This window comes from Myotis daubentonii, chromosome 16 (assembly GCF_963259705.1).
Source record: "Myotis daubentonii chromosome 16, mMyoDau2.1, whole genome shotgun sequence".
NCBI classification, from domain to species: domain Eukaryota; kingdom Metazoa; phylum Chordata; class Mammalia; order Chiroptera; family Vespertilionidae; genus Myotis; species Myotis daubentonii.
The window spans coordinates 15929545-15947391 of NC_081855.1; the positions used below are offsets into that span (position 1 = coordinate 15929545).

The following is a 17847-nucleotide window of genomic DNA, read 5'->3' on the forward strand; positions in this document are numbered from 1 at the left end:
CAAGGGGACGAGAAGGGACCGAGGATCAAGCCCATGGAGGCCAGAGTCAGCCAGAACAGCCTGGGCCAGTGCTGGGCCGGTTCTGGCCAAGGGGCAGGGGGCTGGGGCGGGCACCGGCAGCCTGGGAGTCCTCTCAGCAGCTGTTCATTGCGTCCCCAGACGCAGGGCAAGGCTCCCGTGTGTCTTTCATAGAAGCAGCCCTCTGGCTGTGCTTCCCGGGTGCCCTGACCTCGAGAGTCCCACGCTGGGAACTGAGGAGGTGTCAAAGGCAACCTGCGCAGTGGGGAGCTCCAGGTCCCTCTCTGCTTGGGTCCCTCCCAAGTGGGACATGCTCTCTGCCCTCCCCCCACTCGCTCGAAGCCTGCCGCTCTCCCTGCCCAGCAGCAGCCCTGGCCCAGGAGACCTGGAGCCTGTCAGATCTGGGCCCTCGAGGGCCTGGTGTTGCCGCCACCACGGACAGTTAGGGGCAGGAGGCAGCTTCCCGCTGACTCTGCCCTCCCCTCCCCCCACCCCGTGCAGATGTGGGGATCACAGTCCAGGCTCCGGGACCAGATTCTAGGAAAGCTGCTAGGTCAGCGAGGATACAGTTGTTGCTCATTCATCTGCTGGCCCAGCCCACCTGACACAGACAACCTGCTGGGCAGCCTGGGGGCGTGGCCTTGGCACAGGCCCCGTGGTGCCGCTGCGCCCCTCCCCCCACAGGCCCAGGGAGGGTCCCTGCCTCCTGGAGGTCTCCTGGATTTACGGGCTGCTTGCAGCGGGCCCCTCCCGAGGAGGCTTGGGTGGTCAGCCCCCCTCCCCCACCCCCCATACCTTCCTGTCCAGTGCGGGGAGGCTTGTCACCCATCTGCCTCGGAGACAGCGGCCAGGATGAATGGGGGAGGACACTAACCCCACAGAAACCATTAAAGCCGTGCAGCCCCATAAATCTCCCGGCACAGAGAGCGCGTCATGAGGCGCAGCTGCTTTCATAAAATGCGGCTCTGACCACATGTTCCCCAGGCCCCCGTGATGGTAAGGAACCGAGAGCAGGGCCGGGCCTGTGCGGGGGAAGCCGACCTGCCACGGGCTGGGGGCTTGCAGGGCCCACACACCCAAGGTGGGGTCATGGCAGCCCTGCCCAGCTTTCATTAAATGAGGAGGAGCCGGAGGCTCACTGTGGCCAGATCCAGCCCCAGCCACACACACCCCACCCCTGGAATCCTCAGGAATCCGGGCTGTGACCTCCTCCCACACCCCAAAAGCCCTACCCTGAGCTTAAGTAGGGACACCCAACTTAGAACCAGAGGTTCCCCCTTTCTCCCTCAGCCGAAGGAGGACTGGTACGCCTCCCTCTCAGAACCAACAGCATGGGAGGCTGCCTCAGTGTCCCCGCCAGGTCCTGGTTCTGAGGCTCCGTGCTTGGGAGGGGAAGGGGTTAGATGCCTGAGACCATCGGATTGCACGAGGAGCCCCCGGGGAAGGGACATCGGAGGTCTGGGAATGGGGGCCAAACTCAGACAGGCGTCAGGTAGGAGATGGGCCTGGGGGGGCCGGTCCTGCCCGGCCAGGTGCCCTCATCACCAGGGCTGGTCTCCTAGACAAGCAGCCAAGGAGGGAGCCCGCACCAGGGAGGACGCCCCGGCCGTCTCCCTCTCCCAGTCAGGGGGAGCTAGGCCAGCCCGGGGGGCTCCTAATGCGGTGCCTCCCCCCCCCCGCCCACCTACCATGGGCATGGCCAGAGCTGCCAGAGTGACGCCCTGAGGAGGGGCGAGTCTCTCTCCCCCCGCCCAAGGGCTCACCCAGCCTCATGAGATGCCCACTACCTAGGCCTGCTCCAGGCTGGCTGGAGCACCCGCCTGCTCCCCCACCCGCCCCCACATGGAGCACCCCGCCTGCTCCCCCACCCGCCCCCCATGGAGGGCAAGGCTGGCTGGCTGTGCCGCTGGGGACCACCTGGCTGGGGAGGCCAAGCAATGAGTGTCCCCCACGCCCTTGGCATCAGTGGGGTCCCAGCTTCTGGAGAAGGCGGGAGGTCGGCTTTCCCCACATGGCATCAGCCCAGGCCCCTGATCACCCACGTCCCTCAGGGCCCCCGGCCTCTGGGGCTCCCAGAATGCCTGATGCAGAGGGGGCTCTGGCTGCAGTTATATCTGCTCCCCGGGAAGTGTGGCCCACCTGAGAGCACCCAACACCAGTCCTGACCACAACCCCTTCCCCAGCCTCCAGGGAGCCGCTGGCAGGAGAGAGAAGAGCCTCCTCCCAGCTGGGCTGGCCCCTTGGGCCCCTCCCAGGGCACGCGTGCAGCCCTATCCTAGGAGTGGGCACCCCGCGGCCACCTTCGTCCCATGAGCCTCTGATGGCACAGTCGGCTCTAGCTCCTAAATCAAAGCGCCCTGCAAGGGTGAAACCGCTCCTCTAAGGAGAACCAAAGAAAGGGGCTCAGGCCTGGAACCGAAGCGGGATCCAGCCCGGACACAGCCCCGCTGGGCACCAAGCCTCAGGGTGACCCTCAGCCTGGGGATGAATGCAGGCCCCGCGCAGGCAGGCGGAGTGGCAGGTGTGTGGAGACTGCCTCCCAGAAACAGGCAGGTCTCGGGAGGAAGCCCCAGGGTCAGGGACTGGGTGATACGGTGCTCGGTGACAAAGGTACTCATCTCAGGGGAAGGGGGCATCTGGACCCACCAGATCAACCCACTGGGGACAACGCCCACCTGGGCCCGGCGTGGGTGGGACCAGTGCTCCGTGACTCCAGAGACCGGCCCCGGTGGGTGGAGAGAGGATGCTGTGTGGCCGCCCAAGAAGCACACCGGGTGTCCCCCGCCCGACGGCTCCGGCACCTCGGACAGACCCGCCTCCCCAGCCCCACTGGGCGCCTCAGTGTCCCCGTCTGTGAAAGGGAAGGAGGCGCTGCTCACTGGATGGTTTTTGTGGCCCCTGAAAGCCTCCCCTACCGGCCCCTCCTGTCCTAAAACCAGGATGTCCAGAGGAGGGGAGACAGTGTGGGGAACAAAGACAGAAGGGAGCTCCAGAGAGGGGGACAGAGGAGGGCTGGGAGCTGCTAGGCCCCGGGGCAGGCCCCCATGGAGTCCGCGGGGAGGGGCCGAGCCTGACTCCCGGGGGCCCTGTCTGCGGGGACGAAGTCACCGTGCTGGGAAGGACTGCAGAGCCCCCGACCACGGCAGGAGGCCCCCATCCACGTCGCACCCTGTGGGCTTTTATGCTGAGCTGTCCCTGGGGCCCACCAGCCCTCCCTGCCCAACCTGGTGGTCACCACATTCCGAGACCCAGGCTGACTCACGCGGACCCAGCTCCACATCTGGCCTCCATATGGGGCTGGTACTCCCGGGGGGAAGGGGGAAGGTCACATCTGGTGGGGAAATCGGAGGACCCCAGGGGGCCAGTGACCCCCAGGGAAGGGTCAGTGAGCCTCTGAAACACATGACACGTGCTGCTGGCTGGTCTGCGTCCTGCCCCCCAGAGCTCCGGGCAGCGCTTGGCGGGGGGGGGGGGGGTTGGCTCTCCAGTCACTATGGGCAGCTGCCCCAGCCTCAGCCAGGATCCTGCCCACTGCCGGCTCCCCGAGCAGCCCTCATTCTGGGGGTCAACCCCAGGTGCTCCTCTACCACCTGCACTCACACCCAAGCCCCACAGTCACGGTGCTGCAGACGCCACCTCTGTCTCCAGGACGCGGCCAGTACCGCCCGGTTCTCCGCACGTGAAGGGATTGCTCTTGGTCGGAATAGCTACTGACCTCAAGGTCAAGGAAAGGAAGGGGGAGGGGTGTAGAGGGGAGAGGCCAGCCTGTGCTGAGAGGCCCCATGTGCCCGGGGCAAGCCGGAGAGAGAGAGGCCCAGTGTGCGCCTCGCCTGCCCACCCTGCTCACCAATTCGCAGCAGCTGAGCAAGGGCCGGCAGCGGCTCCCACCTCCACCAGCATCGCACCCTCCAGCCCGCGGCAGGCACGGCCCTCTGCAGGCACCCACCACCCCCATCCCCGCGCCCACCTCCACCATCTGCCTCTGCCCAGGACCTTCCTCTACCGTGAGGCCAAGCCTCTCACCGAAATGGCTGTGCCCACCCCACCTCTGCCACCGTCACTGACATTCCTGCTGGGACACCCATCACCTCGGCTCCATCCCCCGTGACGGTCACCTCAACAGCATGGTGGCCCCGTGAAGACATCTCTGTGGCCTCCCCTGAGGCCTCCAGGAGCTGGGAGCCCAGGGGCCCGTGAGGCCACCAGCTCTGGAGCCTCCTAAGGGACTGAGTGCCACTCTGTGCTGCCCAAGGCTCGGGGTCCTGGCACAGGAGGAGGAAGACTCGCCTTGGGGCTCCTGATTGTGGGCACGTTGTTTCATCGGGTTGCACCTCAACATCTGACTGACGAACACATCCCTGCCTCCCGGTGCTCTGAGGGTTCCACAGGATGAGGGCACAGGCGGTGAGGTGCCCGGTCCAGGGCCCACAGGGCAGGGAGCAGGCGCTGGCCTGGCAGGCTCTTCCCTCGGGTTTCCACTGCCCCAGGCGGTACCAGGGCACACGGGGTGTGTTGCTACCAACCGAGGTCCCACCTAGGTCCCCAGGCCCACCTCTGCCAGGGGCCCCCAAAAGCACACGTGAATGCGCACAGCCTAACGCGCCCAGCTCCCCCACAGGTGCCCGCAGACCTCCCTTCGAGCTGTGCCCTCGGCAGTGCCCCTCCGGGCTCTCGGAGGAGGAGCGCTCAGACGAATCCTCTTGTGAAGCACTCGGATTTTTCCATCTGGTGGTGCCAAAACGTCTTTCAACAAAAGGGGTGACTAATAAACATTTCTGGGAACGGATAATTTTTCCAAGAACTGGCAAAAGTGAGATGACCTCACCTTGCCGAGTGTGAGCTGTCTGTCTCCCTCTGTCTGAACCTCAGGGGAAGGATGAGGCCGGCGGCAGCACCCGGCCGCCCCAGGCAGCGGCGTGGGGAGTGGGCAGGAGCTGAACCGGGGCGGGGGGGGGGGGGGCGGGGAGGTGCGGGGGGTCAGAAGGGTTCTGGACACGGTCGTGAATATGACTGCTGAGGCCCACACAAGACTCCCCCGGGCCCTGTGCACCCAGCGCCCCAGGCTTGCTCTCCCCCCACTTCCCAGCCTGTGCCCACTTCTGTGCTTGGAGAACGCTCTCTGCCTGGGAGCCCTGCTTTGCCCAGTGAACACTGAGGACGGCTCCCACCCCCAGGAGGCCCTCCTCCCACCCCGCTCAGAGGACGGCTCCCCTGCACCTGCCGCCTCAGGCTGGGCCCCGCCACACACCCGCCTTCTATGCTCCCGTCTGCGTGCCTGCGCTCCTCCTGGACGGTAACCTCCTTGGGGACTAGGCCCGTCTCCTCCACATCTGCAAGCTCAGCTCCCAGAGCAGGATGGGGCCCTCAATGGAGTCTAGGGGCACACCCCAAACCCCTTGCTCGGTGCCCTCCCAACCCCCAAGCTGGGCCCTCTCTCACCAAGGCGGGGAGGACTGGGGGTGGGGATGGCTGTGTGAGGGAGCAGGACTCCTTCGGTTATGCACCGCTGTGCCTGTGCGTGCATGCGTGTAGGTGTGCATGTGTGTGCATGTGCTTGTGTGTGCATGTGCATGGGAGTGCCTGTGCAGAGTGGCTGTGTGAGATGACAGGAGGTTGTGCAAACGTGAGGAGGTGAGAGGACCCCACGGGGCTCCCCCAGGGAGCACAGGGACAAGGTGGAGTCGAGGCCGGAGGGAAAGAGGAAGGCGGGAGGCTGAGGGGCAGGGCCTGGGAGGAGTCAGGAGGAGCCTGGGCCCACGGGTGGGGTGAGGGTGCTCTTCTGCCCCTTCCACGCCGTGTTGCCATGTCGGCTGGGAGCACAGGGGGTGTTTCCCACGCCAGCCGAGGTGCCCAGCCCTTGGTTGGGCCTGGTCAGGGTCTCGCACAACCGATGCTTGGAACAAGGTGCGCCCGGCACTCTCACTGCCCAGACTCCGCTGGCTCCCAGGACACGGGCCACAGGGCACAGAGGGCGCAGGGCACAGACTCTGTGGCGGACACACACACACACACACGCACGCACACACACACGCGCGCACACACACAAACACACAGTCACACACGCACACACTCACACACGCACACTCTCACACACACACATGCGCGCGCGCACACACGCGCACACACAGCCACACACGTGCACACGCGCGCGCGCAGTCACACACGCACACACACGCACACACAGTCACACACAGTCATACACACACGCACACACAGTCACACACGCGCACACACACACACACACAGTCACACACGCACACTCACACACGCACACTCACACAGTCACACACACACAATCACACACGCACGCACAGTCACACACGCACACTCATGGCAACGTCACATCAAGGATAGACCTCCAAGGCTGGGCTTCCTGCAGAGCTGCCAGGACCGGCCGAGACACTTGGCGATAATAAAACTGTCTTCCATGAACAACCGGCTTTCTCGGGGGCCTTTGCAAGGTGAGCCGGATCCCCTAGAGGGCATCAGAGGACTGAGGTGGCCAGGAGAGGGGCTGCGGGACAGTGTCACCGTGGACCTGCCCGGGGGGATGGCACGGGCTGGGTGGGGCCGGGCTGGCTCATCTAGGGGATGTCAGGTGCCCTGGGTCACACCTCCATTTGACAGATGGGGACACTGAGGCCCGGGCTTGTGGCTCCCGGTCCCACGTCCCAGAGCAGACCCGGAACCTGTGCGCCCTTTCCCTGTAGAAGAAACGGACCGGCCACCCTGCCCTGCCCTGCCCTGCGGTCTCTCGGGTGAATGTGAGAAGCATGGAGGGGCTTGGCCCTGAGACCCCCCCACCCCAATGCCCTCCTGCCCTGCCAGGTGCCCACCCCAACCCTCCCCAGGCCGGGCCCTCTCTCACTGGCAAACATGCCCAAGAGACACAGGGTGGGACCTGCACACCCCACCCGGCCTCACTGCCCGCTTCCCCAGCTTCGCGCCCTACTGACCGCTGCCCAGGTCAGCGGACCCTTGTTCTGCACCAGCAACACCAGCGCTGAGCTGGCCTCAGAGGGGCCGCTCTTCTCCCAGGGCGGGCGGGGCGGCAGACCCAAGGTTCTAATTAGCAGCTGCTGGAACATCCCAGGGCCCGTCTGTAGGTGAAGGAACCGTGTTTCCTAATTGGCTCCCCGCTGGGGTGTCGGTCAGAGGGCAGACACTGGACGGCCTCTCTGACCGCCCGCAAACCCCCCCCCCCCACAATCCTGCCGCCCTGGTCTGGTCTCCCTGCCTGGCCTCACCTCCTCACCCAGCCCCAGGCCAGCACCCCCTCATCCGCTCCCTGCTCATCGATCCCGGGGCCGGCCCTGGTCTGCTCCTGGGGTGGGAGGGACACCCCTATTCACACTCCTTTCAGGGTCCAGGGTCCCAATAGGATCCGCCCCAGCCTCAGAGCCAGGCCTGCAGCTGCAGGGGGCTGGGGGGGGGGAGGGCTGTCCCTGCTGTGCCCGTGGGCCCAGCCCGGACCCGTGGGTACCACTCACACCTTCTTCACCGAACCCTCCCCGAGGCCCTCCCCACTCCCCCGTGGGCTCCTGTAAGCCGTCCCCAGAAGCCCCCGCACCTCCTTCCTGATCCTTCCCTGCCTGCCTCTCCACACACAGGCCTCGATGCTGAGCTGAGTGGAGGACCCCAAGAGTATCAGGGACAATCCTGGGGAACAGAACCCCCCAATGTTTTGGGGGGGAATGGAAGGGGAAGTGCCAGTCCTGGCCTTGGAGTAACAGGCCAAGGGCGGGGTTAGGAGGCATTAAAGCAAAGGTCAGAGCTCCAGGCCTGGTCAGCTCCCTGCATGTGCTACTCCTCACGTCCTGCCTGGGCAATGGGTGTGGGGGACGGGAGGGGGGGCGTTGGGGCGTCTCAATGAAGTCTGGAAAGGTGAGCATGGGGGCCTGGGCTAAACGTAATGCGGGGAGCAGAGGGGACCCAGGGAAGGGCCTGTGGGAGGAGCAGAGGCTGGGCTGCCACTGGTCAGTCACCGTCCCAGCCGGCCAGGTCCCACCTGGGGCAACAGGGAACTGAGGCCTGCCCCCTCTGACCCCTGCTCCGTTCTGATCCTCCCTGGGGGTGTCAGGGGCGAAGGGAAGGCAAGGGCTGAGTCAGGGAGCAGAGGTCAAGTGCAAGCCAGAGGCTGTGCCCTCCCATCCCCACCAGCAGCAGGAACGGGGCCCGTGCCCCAGGGAGGCCCCAGCGGGGACAGGGCGCAGGCAGGCCGGGGACGCTTGGGTCTATGAAGAGAGGGTACTGGGCCCCTTGGGCAGAGAGAGGGGCTGCCAGCTGGTGGGCGAGGAGGCCTGGAGAGCTCGGAGGGGCCGTGTCCGGGGGAATGGCAGGGGCGTGAAGGTGGAATTCCATGGAGGACGAGGAGTCAGGAGAGAACAAAACAGGACGGAGTCCAACGGAACCAGGTGGAAACGGGATCCGTTTTGGTAACTTTTAAACGAAAGTCCAATTTGTCCTTTTTCACTCGAAAAACAGAACCGGCTGTGGGTCAGCTCCTGACAGGAAGCCTGCTCAGCTCTCTCGTCCCGGCCCCTCCCCGGCGTCTACTCAGGGGCGCTTCAAGCCAGCGTGGAAACAACCCTGGCCCACGTGGCTGCCTATCCTTCCCCTTCCTGCCCATCCTGGGCAGTGGGGGTGGGGGGGAGGGCAGGGGAGGCATGGTGAGGGGCGCGGGGCCTGCAAGGACAGCCTGGGCTCGCCCCCGGCCCCCAGGCCAGGAGGAGCCCCCCGGGAAGGCGCCAGGCCTGGCCTCACAGCCCCGGGGGCTGCCTCTAGGCTGTGCTACGTCCTGGCTGGGCGACCAGGAGGACGCCCGTCTCCACAGGGCCTTCCTGCCCTGCCAGGGGGCAGCGGCTGAATGACTCTCCGACTTCTGTCTGCTTGTCCCTCTGCCCTTTGCACACAACCTGTGGCCAACACGGCCTCCCCCTCCTGCAGGCTCCCCGTCCGTCTCCCGCCACCAGGACCGAGGCCAGGCTGTGCCCCTGTGTCACATGGTGTCTGGCCAGTGAGAACGCTCAGGGCCCAGAATCACGAGGCCGCCGCCTCACCTCCCGCCGGGCGGGCCCACACCGGACTCTCAGCAGACGCTTAAGGAGGCGGGAAAGGGAGCTCCCTGGGGAAAGGGGGCAGGGGGCTCACTGTCCCCGGGGAGGGGAGAGTAGGGGGACGGGAGACCCTCCCCAGCTTAGACAGCCCGAGGGCTCAGTGACGGAATCTGCAGGCGGCACCCAGGCTGGCAGCCGCGCGGCTCCGGTTGGCCGTGTTCACGCTCCCGTGGATCAGAGTGACAACGTGCTGCTCCTGGCCCAACCCCATCGCCTTCTGAAGTCAACCCCAGAGGAGGTAGCGTCAGGGATCTGCGTCTCAAACGCACCATGGAGCTCCCTTTGAGCAACAGAGACTCAGGCCGAATGTGCACAGAATGGACGGGTCCGAGGCCGCCCCCCGCTGGCGTGGGCACCGCCCTGCAGGGCTGGGGTACCCGGGTCCTCACGCCCTGTGGCCCTGGTGCCCCTCGCCGCCAAGGACCGAGGTGGAAGGGATGAGAAGTCCTGGGCGTGGGATCTGTCCGCTCGGCTCCTGCTCGGTCACAGGGACTGCATCACCCACCCACTCGGGGCCACTGGCACCGACCCGCTCCTCGCTCCTCGCTGGTCCCACGCCCGTCCCGCCGCCTCCTCACTGGTCCCACGCCTGTCCCGCCGCCTCCTCGCTGGTCCCACGCCCGCCCCGCCGCCTCACTCACCATAGTCCTTCTTGCAGTACTTTTTCATGTTGATCTTCAGCTTCCCTTTGGAGGCCTTGCAGTAGGAATCACAGTCTGCAGGGGAGGGAGAGCACAAACAAAACCTAATTAGGCTGGTGCTGACTAGGCCTCGGCGAGAGGCGGGGCCACCTCCCTAAATACCCAGAGGCCCCGTGATACCCCCGGGCCAGGCCGGCTGCGGCCATTCAGGGCAGGCCTGGCTTCTAAAGAGGCTTTTGGGACAAAGGCCCCCCACCCCTCCTATCCCCCCCCCCCCCCCCCGGCCTGAGGAATCCTTCAGCCCTGCCTGCAGCCCCCTTGGCCTCCGGGAGGGACGCTGGGGGCTCCCACTTTGCGCCACCCAGGGCTTCTGAGCCACACAAATTCCCCCGCTCAGAGACGCAAGTGGAGCCTGATTAAAGCCGATAGAGGCCTCATTGTCGCCCGCGCCCGGGTCTGTGTCAGGCGCTGGCTTTCATGGCGTGGAGCCTCTGGCTGGGGTCAGGCCCCAACAAAAGGGGTCAGAGAGGAAATTAGCAGCCCGTGAAGTATTAGAAAACCCCGTTGGTGTCCACTCTTCTGGAGTGTGCAAATAGAATGCCCCCGAAGACGAGTTCAGTTCTAATGGGCCCTACTGCTGACACAGGGCGGCCTGGCTGCAGCCGCCGGGGAGCACCTCGGGGCTCCCCCAGTCGAGTGCGAGCCAGGCGGGATGTGGAGGGCCCCGGGCCTGGCCAGAAATCAGGCCTGCTTCTCCTGGGGGTGGCCTATGGCAACCCACCCAAGGCACACCTCCAACCCCAGCCCAGCACGCCCGCCCCCCCCCCCCCCCCCGGCCCCCGCGGGCTCCTGCTGCTCTGCAGTTGAGGTGGTACAATGCCTTCCCTAGGTCCACGTCTGGCGCCCAGCCCACCACAGAGGCCCAGTGATTCATCCCGGCCTCCCGGCACCACTACTTGACACGTTGGATCCCGTTCAAGTCTCACAAACATTCTTGGATGGGTGGGTGCTATTCCCATGCTGCAGATACAAAAACTGAGGCCGCCTGCCCAATGCATCCCAGACAGCTAGCACCAAGACTGGACCTAGAACCGAGGCTGAGATGTCAAAATGAGTGTCCCCGTGCTTACGCCATGCTGGGTCTCAGTAAACACGGCAGTCCCTCGGTGGGCGTGCGTGTCAGGCTCAGAGCTGGGGACGAGGAGTGCCCCGTGTTCCAGCAACTCCTGGACTGCCCGCGGGAGCAGCCAGGCCGGCCTGGGCCGTGGAGGCCCCCTGTTCTAGGAGCGATGACAGCCTGGGGTGCTGGGAGTGGGTGGGGTGTGTGTCCTGGGGAGGGTGGGAGGGTGACTAAAATGGTGAAGGGGACACACACATGCCGACATGTGACTGGCCAGCCCTTCACTGTGCAGAGTGGGAAACTGAGGCCAAGTTAGGGGAAAGCAGTGACTTGGGTTGGGAGCACAGGACAAAGCCAGGGCATGAAGTTGGGCCTCCAGTGCCCAACGCCCCAACCCCTGGCTGAAGTCTGCAGAGGATATTCAGAGATGACCCCAGAGTCAGCCGCTGACCCCATCGGAGGTCGCTGCTTCCTTCAGGGGCCTGCAATACACGGACGGTGCCTCAAATAACTTTGAAACGGCTCCGCCCCGTTGCCCTGAGCGTCACAGCTGGCAGCTGCCTACTGCCTCCCGAGCCAGCTTCCTGGGCACCCAGTTAGAAACCAGTCTCGGGAATGGAGAACAAACAGCCCCCTGCCAGCTCCCCTGGGTCTGAGCCTTGGGCCCCGCCCTGGGATGCCCTGACCAGATGCACCGGAGGCGCAGGACCAGTCCCTCCGCCCGCTGGACGGCCGGCGGGTTACTGCAGGAAGAACCTGCTGGGGGTGCAGGGCCTGGGGCGTCCTGAGAGCCTGGCCTGCATCTACCATGGCCAAATCCGAGAGGGGGAGCTGAGAGGGGATGGAGGCCTGGGCACCAGATAAGTAGCGCCGTCACCACCATCGTCACCACCACCGTCAGGGCGCTTCACTGCCGGGAAGAGCCCTCTCTGCCAGCTCAGGGCCAGATGACGCTCACAGCAAAGCCACTGCTGCGGCTAAACCCAGGTCGTGCGTAAGTCCTTGTGGTCCCGAGTGCGCTGGCCGGGATCCCGCCTGCTCTCTCCACTTAGGGAAGCGAATTGGAATGTAAGTGGTGCCGGGTGACGTCATTCCAGGGACAGCCTTGAATCCACTCTGGTCGCTTTCTGGTTATTTTTCAGGAAAGTCACTGGCCCCTGTTGGTGCTGCACTCAGGTGAGGAGGGAACGTGCACACTGCCTCCTCTGCAGGGTCCAGCACATCCTGCATCTCAGCTGAGGCGACAGCGGGTCCAGAGAGAGCCTTGAGGCCTGTCTGCTATTAGCCTCACAGCAACCAGTGAGGCAGGGACCGAATCCCCCTTAAAGACCAGGACATTAGAGATGGAAAGGTCCCCAGGTGCCCGCCCCTGTAAGCTCTGCCCTGCGGGGCAGAAGGGCAGGTGGCTGAGTCCTGGGACAACCTAGCCTGCACCTCCAGCTCTCACCTCCTCCCTCCCTCTCATCACTCCCTCCTGGTTCATCTTCAGCTTCTCTTTTCAGAGCCAAACACCCACCTGAGACAGGAAGCATACTAGGACGTGTGGCCGCCATCACTGCCTAGTTAGCTGGAGCTCCGGACCCGGCCTGACGAATCACAGCCACCCCGGAACTATCCAGTCTGTGCCTCAGCAGTGGCAGCCACTCACACGGACCAACGGGGCCCGAGACACGGCCCTCTACCCTGCCCATCAGCCCCACGTACAGATGGGAGATCCCAGCTGCAGTCTGTGCTCCCAACCCCTGGTTCCCAGCCTGGACCACACAGTGGAATCACCCAGAAGCTGTAAAACACACGGATGCCTGCGTCCCACCCTGAGACATTCTGACGTCACTGGTGGGGGGGCAGCCCTGAGTGTCCAGACTCACAGAGTTCCCTGGTGATTCTAATGTGCAGCCAGGGTTAGAAGCCACGGTCTGGATCAGGGGTAGCTGTGGAGGAGGGGAGGGAGTCCCCGCACCCAGAACTTGCACAGAGCACCCAGCTGGGCAGGGGAAGGCCAGCCTGTGTGGGAGATGGCGCTCACACGGCGACACGCAGGCTCCTGCAGGACACGGAGCCAGCCTCTGAACGTGTGCAGTTGTGTGTGTGCGTGCGTATGTGTGTGTGCGTGTGTGTGTGTGTCAGGAGCAGGGGGGGGGGGTCCTATTCGATGCTTCCAATTTAGTTGTGAGCTAAGGAAACAGGAAGTCATCCCCAGCCTGGCGGGGCTGGACTAGGACACGCGCTGCTCTCCTGCGGGTGAAGCCAGTGAGCTCCGGGGCGCGGACACCACGGCAGCTCCCTGGCTCTGGGGGCTCTCTGCGTGGGCTGGATTCCCGAGGGCTGAGGTCACTGGACAAGTGGTCCCTGGGTAAGGAAAACGTCCCTGCCTCGTCTTCTGTGGTCACATGCGCACTAAGCTGCGGAGACTGCTTCGAGATGGACAACCCAGCTTGAAAACGCAGCTCCGACTCCCTCAAAATGGCATCTACTTGGCAGTCACCCGTGGAGCCCCTCCTTGTTCTGTTCCAAAATAGCTATAAAGACAACGAAAAAAAAATGAAAATTCACACTAATGCCAGAAACGAAACTGATAGATGACCCAGTGCTGGAATCTGGGAGCAATCTCTATTAATTAAAGGCAGATGGTGGTGGAACATGCTAAACCTGTCCAGGTTTTACCTCCGGACACAGTTCTTTGTCTGATGAGCAGAAAGATCCTAAAAAAAAAAAAAAAAATGAAGGAAAAATGACAGAGAAACAACAACCAGAAAACAAATGGGCAGGAAGTGGGCGGGGCCTGGTCACAGTGGCCTCCTTCAGGGAGGGGAAGCATAAGGAAGGGCAGGGACTGGAAGGACGGTGTTTGCAGGAGGTATCTGAACCTGCTTTTTTATCCAAGTTATCGATGCAGAGACTGAGAAAATCGGCCGAGGAGACAGAGGAATGCCAGCTCTACAGGGCAGAAGTGAACCGAGGGGAAAGGCTGGTCAGAATGAGGAACAGTCCCTTGCCATCCCTCTTGGAGCTAAACAGGAATCCAGCTGTCATGCTAGCACAGGGATCTGTGAATTTTTTTGTTGTTATTGCAAAGTGCCAAAAGTAAATATTTTAGGCTTTGCAGGCCATACGGTCTCAATCACAACTCTTCAAGTTCTGTCGCCATAGCTGGAAAACAGTCATAGGAAATATGTAACCGAATGAGTATGGCAGACTAAAAGAATTCTAAAAAGACACATCCTCTATGAATTAGGAGAAGAAAGCCATAAGGGAAGACTACGCAAATCTGAAAAGGCCGTATGATGACACATATGACACATAAAGAGCGACGTAGGAGAGATAAAAGAGCTGAAAAAAAAAAAAAAAAACCTAAAAGCCCAGCACAATTAAAACCCACTCTGGAGGCAGTAAAGAAAAGTGGTACTTAGTGTAGAACACTGATTCAGAAAATGGAGAATGAATTGGAGAAGTTCTCCTAAAATATAGAGGAAGAGGATAGAGACATGCAAACTCTGAATGAGAAAATGATAAGGGAATAGGGGAAGAGTGGTGAGGTGGCATATAATTGGAAGAGAACTACAGTGGAGGCCAAGTGGAATAGAAACAATCAACGATAGGATTCCTGAGCTAAAGACAGACCTACGTACGTCCAAGGAAAGGGCTCGCTGGTATGTTTTTCGTCAAGGAAAAGACACCAACACCTAGACATATCTTTGCAAAACATATGAAATACCAAGATGAGGAAAAAATACATACAGATTAAAAATCAAGTAGGAGAGGTTGGCCTGGTGACTATGGCACAATGTCTATGGGTCCTGAAGAGGAAAAAGTTTGTCACCCAAGAATTTTATACCTAGCTGGACTGTCTTGTATGTATGCTGGCCAGGATAAACAAAAGGCATTCTCAAGTGTGCAAGGGTTCTGAAAACATTCCAATCATGTATCCTTTTTGAGAGAAATACTTGAGACTATTTCCCAACCGTGAAATCAATCAAGAGTTTAAGAGGAGAAAGTCATAGTATGAACATACTGGTGGTGAGCACCAAAACCAGTCAACATAGAGACTTCAAATTTGGTTCTAAAACAAGGCAAATATCAAAGTAATTTTAAAATGTTTCAAAGAGAACATCAGAAAATGTGTATGTGCTAGTATGTATAAATAACTACAAAAATTCAGATCATACTAACTATACGTTAATGTGATCTAAATATGATCTGAAACTTTAGATCATATTAACAAAAACTAAGAAATAAAGTGAGGTGGAAAATACAACTCTCTGTGTTAAGTAAGGAGAATGCAAAAGATGCTATTTCAGCTTCACTCTGACAATTTGGAGCTATTAGATCAAATAGTGCTTTTTGAAAAACATCACAAAACACCAGAGAAGATAGCAAATAAATTATAGGTAACATGCCAAAAGAAAAAAAAAAAAACACCGGAAAAGTGGACATATATAAAGCAATTGTGATACATTAAGATCACTGAAGAGCAATGACTGTAAATGGATGTACCTCTATTGAAAAACCGATCAAAGTACATGAAATAACTTTTGCAGAGGGCCATAGCCAAATAAAGCCAAACTTTTTAAGTTTACAACTTTAGAGAAGAAGTTGGAAGCTTCTAAAACAAGCATGTCACACTCAAAGGCTAACACGGGCCAAATAAACGAGGCAGGTGGCCCACAGGCTTGTTCTAGCATAACATTTTGTGTGGAATAACATCTTAGTGAAGTACATTAAACAAATACGTTAGAAATACAAAAGGGAGTAGACACATACGTATACAAGAATGCTAAATCAATTCCGAGGGGCTGACACTGTACAGGCCACATGTCCTGACCACGATGCAACAAATTAGCAAAAAATAAAGAAAATAAATGAAGTATATTGAATTCTACAAGTCAGAAACACGCAAAACAAAACCTGAAGCAGGAGGAAAGAATAACAACAGATGTAGATATTAATAAAGTAGATACTAAATATCTCAAAAGTTATAAATACACCCAAGAAGCGATTCTCAAGAAAGCCCCAAAACCAACTAAAAACAACAACAACAAAAACCAAACAGACAATACACTATCATGTCTAATTATGAGTAAAAGAGAGAAACATACACATTAGAAAGGAAGGAGAAAGGGGGCAGAACCACGATCTAAAGAAGGTTTGATAAATTCTAAGGCTCTTGAATAGCTTTAGGCTGGGATCTTGGACGTCTGAATGAAATGCATCACATCAATGACCAAGCTGAGCCAAAGGAGAGAGAGCAGAAGGTGAACAGAGAAATAATCCTAAGAACTCGCTGGATCCAGACAGTTTCAAAGGCTGGGTCCACATGAACATGTAAAGGACACATCCTTTTCATGCAATGTGATGTGGTCAGAAACATAGAAAAAGATGGAAAGCTATTAGGATGAACCACATGAAAGTGCCTAAAATCAATCATTTGTCACCTTAAAGAAAAAGCAGTTTCATATAGTTCAGCCCTAATATGAAAGCTAGCATAAGCTTAAGCACACACAGACCCTGCAGATCAGTAAATTGACCTCATTTACCAAATGGGTCCCAATATTTTATGCCCAGCACGTTCCCATCCTCACTGGACCCAAAGGCTGGGCGCCTCCCCCTCCCCCCCCCCCCCCCGCTGCCCCCACTACCCTGGCTCCACACAGAGGTAGTAAGTCCGGGGTGAGCAAAAAGCTCCTGCCCTCACGCTCTCAGAGGAGCCTCCGGGGCCCCTGTCAAGGGCACAGGTAAATACTGGGAGACCTGCACAGACCAACGAGGTGGGAGCTGCCAGGGAAAAACACGGGGACCGCCTGGCTCCCCACTGGGATGGCTCTGTCCCGGGGAGAGCTGCGGAGACCCCGAGGCCGCCATCTGCAGCTCGCAGCAGGCCCATCCTGGCTGGCTGGCTGGCATCCTGGGAGCAGCCAACCCTCCCTTTTATTCCCCCCACCTGCTCCGCTGACCGACCCACAGCCAAGAACCAAGAGGGGGCCTTGCAGGCCCAATCCCAGCGGCCAAGCCCCTCCCTCCTCTCCCTCCACCTTGAGTAGCTGGCCCTCTGGTCTGCCTCCTGTGCCCAGGTGCCAAAAATCCTGCTGGGAGGGCCTGCTTGGCAGATCGAAGCTCATCCCTGAGCATATGGCAGGCGGGCCCAGCGGTCCCTGGCTGGAGCCAGGGGCGCTGCATCTGGCGCCTCCCTTGGCGTGGGGCGGGGAGCTGGCAAGGTCTCGCTCCCAGCAGCACCCCTGCCCCTGCTTCTGGGCCGTGGGCCTCAGGAAGGTGGGGCTGTGCGAGTAATGAGCGAGGGACACCCAGCTACCCCGTCCATCCCAGGACAGGGACCTGGAGGGCTGGGGGAGTTTCAGACGCCACTGGCGGGACACCGGGGAGGGGCCCCTGGTTCCTTGTCCTGGGGTAAGAGAGCTCAAGGGGCAAGGAAGGGTACCCCGCTGGCTCCACCGTTTGGGCTGAGCCACTCTGCCCACCAGCAGGTGACAAAAGACAGGTGAGGTCCGTCTGCCCAGGGAGTGTGTTTGGGTTCCATCGGAGCCACCACGCTGCCTGGAACTCCTCAGGCAGAGTCAGCTTTCAGTGGGCAATTTCCCAGGGGCTGCGGCCACCCACAGGTTCCTAACAGCCGTCGCGGGGTGCGGACGGAGGAGGCGCTCCCTGTGAAGCCAGCTCGCACCTCTTGGTCCTAATACAGGTGAGTGAGCAACTGTCCCCCTGGTAAAACCACCTTGTTGGCACCCTCACCCATACTGCCTTGCCCAGCGCCCAGCGCCCTCTCTGGGAAGCTGGGGTCCAAGGCAGCTGCTGAGCACCCACACGTCTCTCCAAACGCACCCACTCTATCACCTCCAAGCCCTCCTTGCCTCGACAGCGTAATGCCCATTGAACTCTGGCTCTGGCTCAGAGAGGCCACGGACTCCCCAGTCAAGGCAGCCTCTAGCAATATACACTT

At 60.4% G+C, this 17847-nt stretch overlaps 1 protein-coding gene across 3 annotated transcripts in view; it reads right to left on the reverse strand.

The window, feature by feature from the left end:
- The window catches only part of NTN1 (netrin 1), a 193604-nt gene that overhangs the window by 8286 nt on the left and 167471 nt on the right, over positions 1-17847 (reverse strand). For all 3 annotated transcript variants that reach the window (XM_059668642.1, XM_059668640.1, XM_059668641.1), the window contains exon 6: positions 9776-9850. In XM_059668642.1, the coding sequence (XP_059524625.1) occupies positions 9776-9850 (75 nt within the window). The remainder of the gene's footprint in view (positions 1-9775; positions 9851-17847) is intronic.